This window comes from Carlito syrichta, unplaced genomic scaffold (assembly GCF_000164805.1).
Source record: "Carlito syrichta isolate Samal-C Ts95f unplaced genomic scaffold, Tarsius_syrichta-2.0.1 Scaffold312120, whole genome shotgun sequence".
Lineage (NCBI taxonomy): Eukaryota > Metazoa > Chordata > Mammalia > Primates > Tarsiidae > Carlito > Carlito syrichta.
In genome coordinates, this window is record NW_007256216.1 from 10676 (window position 1) to 19094 (window position 8419).

Below are 8419 nucleotides of genomic sequence, written 5' to 3' on the forward strand. Positions count from 1 at the left end.
CTCACCTCAGCCTCCCAAAGGCACGGGATTACAGGCTGAGCCACCGAGCCCGGCTCTTTCCTCATTCTTTTGGGTCAGATGAGGGTCACATGAGTCATTAACCCCTCAATAAACTGAAAAACTGATTATCTGCTTATGAGGAAGTTTCAGGTGCAATAAGTATTGCAAATAGCTAATAAGGGCCTAAGGAAAGTACCCAAAACAAATGAAATTCTGGCAAACCCAGTGGTACTCAGTATTGTGACCATGAGCAATGAGGATGACATTGATGATATAAACAGCCCCTGTCAATTTTAAACTGTGCCGGGCTCGGTGGCTCAGCCTGTAATCCCGTGCCTTGGGAGGCTGAGGTGAGTGAATTGCCTGAGCCCGAGGGTTTGAGACCCGCCTGGGCAGCGAGACCTCATCTCTACAATAAATAAAAAAATCAGCCGGGCGTGGTGGCGCATGCCTATAATTCTGGCTACTGGGAAGGCTGAGGCGAAAGGATCGCCGGAGCCCAGTAGGTGGAGGCTGCGGTGGCCGGGAGCGGCCACTGCACTCCAGTCTGGGCGACAGAGCGAGACTCCAACTCAAAAAAAAAAAAAAAATTTTTAAACTGCATGTGCACATGTTCTTTTATTTGATCCCAACAATCTGGTGATACATATTATTATTCAGATAAACATTACCCTCTTTTTACAAATGAAGAAATTTAAACATGAAGTGCCTAAATGATTTGAGAGAAATAAAACAAATTAGCTCTGTTTTACCTAAGTTTATTCTTTTTTGGAAGGAAATGGTAATCTTTACCTTCTATCACTCCACAGTTCTTTTTGTAACACAAACTATGACCTTGGCACACGATAAATGTTTGAAGATATTGGTACTGTTGAAACAGTGGTTCAGCTTATATCTCAAGTCCAATATTACCATAATTTCTCTGAGATTTCTAGAGCAAAGAATGTATTCCTACTTTGGACTTGCCTCCCTTTCAAACACTGAGCTTTGTATTTATCTCAGATTCAAATGCAGTCTCATGTCAACATGTTTTGCAATGACAGAGTAACTCAGTCTATTCATGATTAGATGGCGAACATCACTTATTAGGGTATGGTGTACAAATAGATGATATAATCTGAAGGCTCAGAGGTTTTCCTGGCTTCTAAAAGGACTCTTTCCCTGGGCTCAGTTATCCACTGATAACACAAAGTACTAAGACTTTACTTGTCCTTGTGGATTGGCCTGAGAGAGGTTATACTTGTTACTTCTCCAACATCACTCCACTTGTTTATTCTATGGGATAATATGATTCACAAAAAAAAAAAAAAAAAAAAGGAATTTGCAGCCTGATGATTTGACCTTGAGTTCCGATTCAACCAATTACTGCTAAGCATGTGACCATGGGCAAGCCATTTAACCCCTCAGAGTCTCAATTTTCTCAGCTGTAAAATGCAGATAACAATACAAAACTCACAGGTGGCTGGGCACGGTGGCTCAAGCCTGTAATCCCAGCACTTTGGGAGGCCAAGGCTAGAGGATTGTCTGAGTCCAGCGGTTTGAGATCAGCCTGGACAACTTGGTGAGACCCCCTTCGCTAGAATATATCGAAAAAATTAGCCAGGCGTGGTAGCGTGCGCCTGTAGTTCTGGCTACTTAGAAGGCTGAGGCAGAAGGATCACCTGAGCCCCCCCAACAGGTTGACACTGGGGTGGCCGTGAGCATGCCACTGCACTCCAGGATGGTGATGGAGTGAGACTCCAACTCATTAAAAAAAACAAAAACAAAGCCGGGCTCGGTGGCTCAGCCTGTAATCCTGCGCCTTTGGGAGGCTGAGGTGAGTGAATTGCCTGAGCCCACGGGTTTGAGACCCGCCTGGGCAACTTGGTGAGACCTCATCTCTACAATAAATCAAAAAATCAGCCGGGCACATGCCTGTAATTCCGGCTACTTGGAAGGCTGAGGTGGAAGGATCGCCGGAGCCCAGCAGTTCGAGGCTGCGGTGGCCGGGAGTGGCCACTGCACTCCAGTCTGGGCGACAGAGTGAGACTCCAATTCTCAAAAAAAAAAAACAAAAAAAAAACAAGCCGGGTTGCTGGCTCAGCCTGTAATCCTGCACCTTTGGGAGGCTGAGGTGAGTGGATTGCCTGACAATAATAAATAACTAATCTTTTATTACAAAAGTAATAAATATTCACTATGAAATCTTTTAGAAAATATAGGTAAGCTGAAAAGAGAAAATAAAGATCACTTGTAAAACCACCTCCTAGATCAGGGTTCTCAACCTTTAACAGGTGTCAGAATTCTTGGAAGGACTTGTTACAACACAGATTGCTGGGCTCCACTTCTGGGGTTTCTGATTCTATATTTCTGTGGTGGGCATGATGGGGCCCATTAATTTGTATTTCTCTCTTTTTTTTTTTTTTCCGAGTTGAGGTCTTGAAGTCTCATTCTTTGCCAAGACTGGAATGCACAAGGCCACTGAAGCGTCAACCTGCTAGGCTCAGGTGATCTTTCCATCTCAGCCTTCCAAGTAGCTGGAACTACAGGCATGTGCAACGATGCCCAGCTAATTTTTTTATTTATTGTAGAGACAAGGTCTCACTAAGTTGCCCAGATTGGTCTCGAATACCTGGACTCAGGCAATCCTCTTGCCTTGGCCTCCCCAAATGCTGGGATCACAGGCTTGAGCCACCGTGCCTGGCCAGAATTTGTATTTTTAAAAAGTTCTCGAATGATGCTAATGTTGCAAATCTATACATATACAATATATTTTAATTATAAAATATATACTTATAAAAACATTATTTCACACTATTGTGTGACCTTTTTCATTCAAGAAATCCTTCTTTGCGCATTTGTTTTTCTATATGTGCTTTGTGCTGCAGCTAAGCGGGCTCAGAGAGCAAGGAAGGAGGTTGCCGACCATCTGGCTGCTGGGAAGGAAGAACGAACTCAGATCCATGTGGAGCACATTATCTGGGAAGACTACCTCTTGGAGACCATGGAGATCCTGGAGCTGTTCTGTGACCTGCTACTAGCTCGGTTTAGCTTGATTCAGGTCACAAAGTGAGTGCATCTTTATGCAGGTTCAGAGGAGTGACAAGGTATTCCGCTCACCTGGTGAGGGAGAAAGTGGGCTCAAACTTGTTGAGGTTGTTGAAGAATTTTGTCTCTGATTTTCTTTTTTTTTTTGAGTTGGAGTCTCATTCTGTTGCCCAGGCTGGAGGGCAGTGGCATACTCACAGTCATCACAGCCTCGACCTGCTGGACTCAGGCAATCCTTCCACCTCTGCCTTCCAAGTAACTGGAATTACAGGCATGTGCCACCATGCCCGGCTAATTTTTCTTGATTTATTGTAGAGATGAGGTTTTGCCAAGTTGCCCAGGCTGGTCTTGAACCTGTGGGCTCAGGCAATCCTCTCATCTCAGCCTCTCAAAGTGCTAGGATTATAGGCATGAGCCATCACACCCACACGGTGGCTGTAATTTCAGCTACTTGGAGGGCTGAGATGGAAGGATCACCCAAGACCAACAAGTTGAGGCTGCGGTGGCTGTGAGTGTGCCACTGCACTCCAGCCTGTGTGATAGAGTGAGACTCCAATTAAAAAATAAAATAAAATAAAATAAAAATAAAAGAAAGATGGCTTTTCTAAGTGGTCACTTCATCAAATAAGGACCATTCTAGGAATTTGGTAAGACCAAAGAAAACAAGCAGAAAAACTACCAAAAATAACTTCCAAAAGCTCCAAGAATCTTGCTAATGAATGTGCAAGTGTGTTGAGGCAAAGAAAGTTTATGCACCTTTACTATTTTTATTTCCTCCCACTGACTTCTTCATTTCCCACTATCAAAGTTCTTCATTAAAGGCTCATGTGTGGGCTGGTCGTGGTGGTTTATGTCTGTAATCCCAGCACTTTGGGAGGCCAAAGCGACAGGATTGCCTTGCCTAAACTCAGGGGTTCGAGATCATCCTGAGCAACATGGCAAGACCTCATCTCTACAATAAATCATAAAATCAGCTGGGCATGGTGGCGCACACCTGGAATTCCAGCTATTGGAAAGCTGAGGCAGAAAGATGACCTGAGTCTGGCACATCAAGACTGTGGTGGCCTTGAGCATGCCACTGCACTTAAACCTGGGCAGAAGAGTGAGATTCCTACTCACAAATAAATATATACTTTTCTATTTTATTTTACTTTATTATTTTTTATTAAGTTGGAGTCTCACTCTGTCGCCCAGGCCGGAGTGCAGTGGCACGCTCACGGCCTCCGCAGCCTCGACCTACTGGACTCAAGCAATCATTCTACCTCAGCATTCCAAGTAGCCGCAACTACAGGCACTTGCTACCACGCCAAGTTAATTTTTTGATTTATTGTAGAGACGAGGTCTCGCCAAGTTGCCTGTGCTGGTCTCGAACCCGCAGGCTCAGGCAGTCCACTCGCCTCGGCCTCCCAAAGTGCTGAGATTACAGGCTGAGCCACTGAGCCCGGCTATTTTTCTTTTTTTTTTTGAGTCGGAGTCTCACTCTGTCTCCTAAGCTGGAGTGCAGTGGCACGCTCATGGCCACTGCAACTTCGACTTACTAGGGTCAGGTGATTCTTCCGCTTCAGTCTTCCAAGTAGCTGGAACTACAAGCATGCACTACCACACCTGGTTTGTTTTTTAAAATAATCTATTGTAGAGATGAGGTTTCACCAAGTTGCCCAGGCTGCTCTCAAACCCCCGAGCTCAGGCAGTCCTCTTGCCTTGACCTCCCAAAGTGTTGGGATTACAGGCTTGAGCCACCATGCCTGGCCTTATAAATTTTTCAAAAATGAAAGCCTAGGCAGTGTTGCAGGTCATTCATTGCTCCTGCAAGATGGTATTGAGTTTGTTGATCTCTGAATCAGAAGTTTACCTAACTGCAAGTTTCATAGTCTCAAAGTCATACAGGATTTTATTCTTTTTTTGATCCAGTGTGTGTTGTAACTATTCAAAAAATTCCTTCACTTTATTTAAGTCTTTAGTCAATAACTGTAGGGAGTTCCTCTTGCTAGTTTCCAAAGTACCCAAGTGAGAAAGAGCATCTCCTCAACACTGTGTCTCAAAGCTCTAGAAGAGGGACTCAAAGGCATCCTTTTCCCAAGCATAGGTGTCTTTAATAGAACAGAAGACATGCTTGGAGTGGTCACCATGAGTAGTGCAGATCTCCCAAATTAGCTGCATATCAGTCAGGCAGAGAATGTTGAGAGGTATTAAGTTTCCTTTGGACACTGGTATTTTGAGAGAGATCTTGATTTTGTTTTATTTCTCCACAATACCCTTCAGGAAGTAATTAGCCTGCAGTCTATTGACTCCAGGAGCTGGCTTCCATACAGCACCTGGGCACTTGAATGGAGATGGTCTCCACAACAAATTTCACAAATTCCCCTCTAAGATACCTTCTAAGCTTTTTTTTTTTTAAAGTTGTGTGAGCAAGGCAAAACTCAAGGATTATCAAACAGACTATAACAAATTGGGCACATGAGATCTTCTTCCAGAATCTACAACACATGCTTTGTCTCCTGAGTAAGGTTACTATCTCCCAGGGCAAAGCAATCAGATTTATCTCCAGATATAGAGATAAAAATTGTGGTATAGCCAGGCTCGGTGGCTCAGCCTGTAATCCTGCGCCTTTGGGAGGCTGAGGTGAGTGGATTGCCTGAGCCCGTGGGTTTGAGACCCGCCTGGGCAGGCGAGACCTCATCTCTACAATAAATCAAAAAATCAGCCGGGCGTGGTAGCGCATGCCTGTAATTCCGGCTACTCGGAAGGCTGAGGCAGAAGGATCGCCGGAGCCCAGCAGGTCGAGGCTGCGGTAGCCGGGAGGGGCCACTGCACTCCAGTCTGGGCGACAGAGTGAGACTCCAACTCAAAAAAAAAAAAAAAATTGTGGTATCTTTCATTTTAGTCTATATATGTATATGTAACTGTGTGTGTATAAACATACATACATGTGTATAAACATATACATTTAAATATAAGTTTATATTCCAATTTTAGGTTTTTGTTTGTTTGTTTGTTTTTCTTTTCTTTCCTTAGGGAACTAGATTCTGGTCTGGCTGAATTTGTATCTACACTTATCTGGACAGTGCCTCAGCTGCAGTCAGAGATGCCTGAGTTGAAAATAGTAAGTTTCACCAGTTCTAACTGTCTGAGCCATTGTCGTAGCTGAAAGTATTGCTAGTATTACTTGTTTAGAATTGTAGAATTAGCCAGGCTCGGTGGCTCAGCCTGTAATCCCAGAGCTTTGGGAGGCTGAGGTGAGTGGACTGCCTGAGCCAGTAGGTTCGAGACCCGCCTGGGCAACTTGGCGAGACCTCATCTCTACAATAAATCAAAAAATTAGTCGGGCATGGCAGTGCATGCTTGTAGTTCCAGCTACTTGGAAGGCGGAGGCAGAAGGATCGCCAGAGCCCAGCAGATTGAGGCTGCGGTGGCCAGGAGCGGCCACTGCCCTCCAACCTGGGTGACAGAGTGAGACTCCAACTCAAAAACAAACAAACAAACAAAAAAACTGGATTTGTCTTGGGGAGGAGTATCATAATTTATAAGGTATTTAGAATGTCAGTTTCACATTTATCAGATACTTTATTTATTTTATTTTATTTTATTTTTTTAGAAAGCAGGATTTAGCTGGGCTTGGTGGCTCAGCCTGTAATCCCAGCACTTTGAGAGGCAGAGGTGAGAGGATTGCCTGAGCTCACAGGCTCCAGACCAACCTGGGCAACATGGCAAGACCTCATCTCTACAATAAATAAAAAAAAAAAAATTAGCTGGGAGTGGTGGCGCATGCATGTAGTTCCATGTGCTTGGAAGGTTGAGGCGGAAGGATCACCTGAGCCCAGCAGGCGGAGATTGTGATGGCCATGAGCATGCTATTACACTCCAGCCTGGGCAACAGAGTGAGACTCTGACTCAAACAAAAACAAAACAAAGTATTTGTTTTTTGTTTTGATGCTAAAAGGCTATAATTCCAATATGGTAACATGGAAGTGATTTTTGCCATTTCAACTTTTCATCTAAAGCATAATTTGATGAATTTTATTTTCTTTCTTGGTGATGGTTTGCTGCAGGTATCTGATCAGCTTTGTGCAAAATACAGCCAAGAATATGGTCAGCTGTGTCAAACCAATGAAATTGGAGCTGTCAGCTCTCAGGTACCATTTCCAGAGACATGCATTTTTCTAAACCTAGAAGTCTAGGGAAAGTTGAGCAACCATAGAGCATAGAACTTTGTGCAGAATGAGAGATGTTTAGAAGTAAGCTTTGCATTGGAGGCAGAGCTACTTGGATAAAGATCTTGACTAGGGAATTGAACTCAGATCTTTGTTAAAAAGCTTAAGCCAAGGTTTGGCATGGTGATTTACGCCTGTAATCCCAGCACTTTGGGAGGCAGAGGCGAGAGGATTACCTGAGCCCACAGGTTCAAGACCAGCCTGGGCAACATGGCGAGATATCTTCTCTACAATAAATCAAATAATTAGCTGGGCGTAGTGGCACATACCTGTAGTTCCAACTACTTGGAAGGTTGAGGTGGAAGGATGCCCTGAGCCCAGCACGTCGAGGCTGCGGTGGCTGTGAGTGTGCCTCTGCACTCCAGCCTGGGCGACAAAGAGTGAGACTCCAACTCAAAAAAAAAAAAAGAAAGAAAGAAAAGAGGATGATTTATGTCCCAGGTAAGCAAGATGGCTTGAGATGTCATTATACTACTCAGAATGGCATGTAATTGAAAACTTATGTTTATTTTTAGAATTTTCCATTTAATATTTTCAGACTGCGTTTGTGCGTACCTGACACTATGGATAAGGGAGAACTGTTGTACATCTTAGACAACAGAGAATGGAAAGATAAAGAACAATGATTCAGGTTTGAAAGGTCAACTAAACTCTGTTTCTTGTTTTCTAGGTATGTGTGTGACCAGATCTGTGGTATTCTTTATTTTACAGCTAATTTGTAAATTTTTTTTTTTCAGTTAGAGTCTCATTCTGTCACCCAGGCTGGAGCACAGTGGTATAATCATAGCTCACTGCATCCTTGAATTCCTGAACTCAAGTGATTCTCCCACCTCAGCCTCCCAAAGCACGATATTACAGGCTGAGCCACCTAACCCAGGTTTGAAAATTAAATTAAATGTGAACTTGTAATTTGTAAATTAAATGTGAACACTCTACCCCAGGTACTAGTGGAACAGTACTTCACAGAAATTGCTAAGAACTATAATGTGTCCTATGCATCCAAGACATTCATGGTGAGTACTTTCAAGAAGGAAAAATTGACTTAAAGCTGAGTTATTTATTTATTTTTTTTGAGTTGGAGTGTCACTCTGTCACCTAGACTGGAGTGCAGTGGCTGCTCTCGGCCACTGCAGCCTTGACCTGCTGGGTTCCGGCGATCCTTCCGCCTCAGCCTTCCAAGT

At 43.8% G+C, this 8419-nt stretch overlaps 1 protein-coding gene and 1 pseudogene across 1 annotated transcript in view; one reads left to right on the forward strand and one right to left on the reverse strand.

Annotated features, from left to right (window-relative positions):
• Positions 1–8419, forward strand: part of LOC103272096 (IST1 homolog) — a 16923-nt gene that overhangs the window by 2603 nt on the left and 5901 nt on the right. The window contains exons 2-5 of the mRNA XM_008069577.1: positions 2868–3048; positions 6043–6130; positions 7077–7164; positions 8148–8251. Of these exons, the coding sequence (XP_008067768.1) occupies positions 2868–3048; positions 6043–6130; positions 7077–7164; positions 8148–8251 (461 nt within the window). The remainder of the gene's footprint in view (positions 1–2867; positions 3049–6042; positions 6131–7076; positions 7165–8147; positions 8252–8419) is intronic.
• LOC103272094 lies at positions 4825–5507 on the reverse strand (annotated as a pseudogene).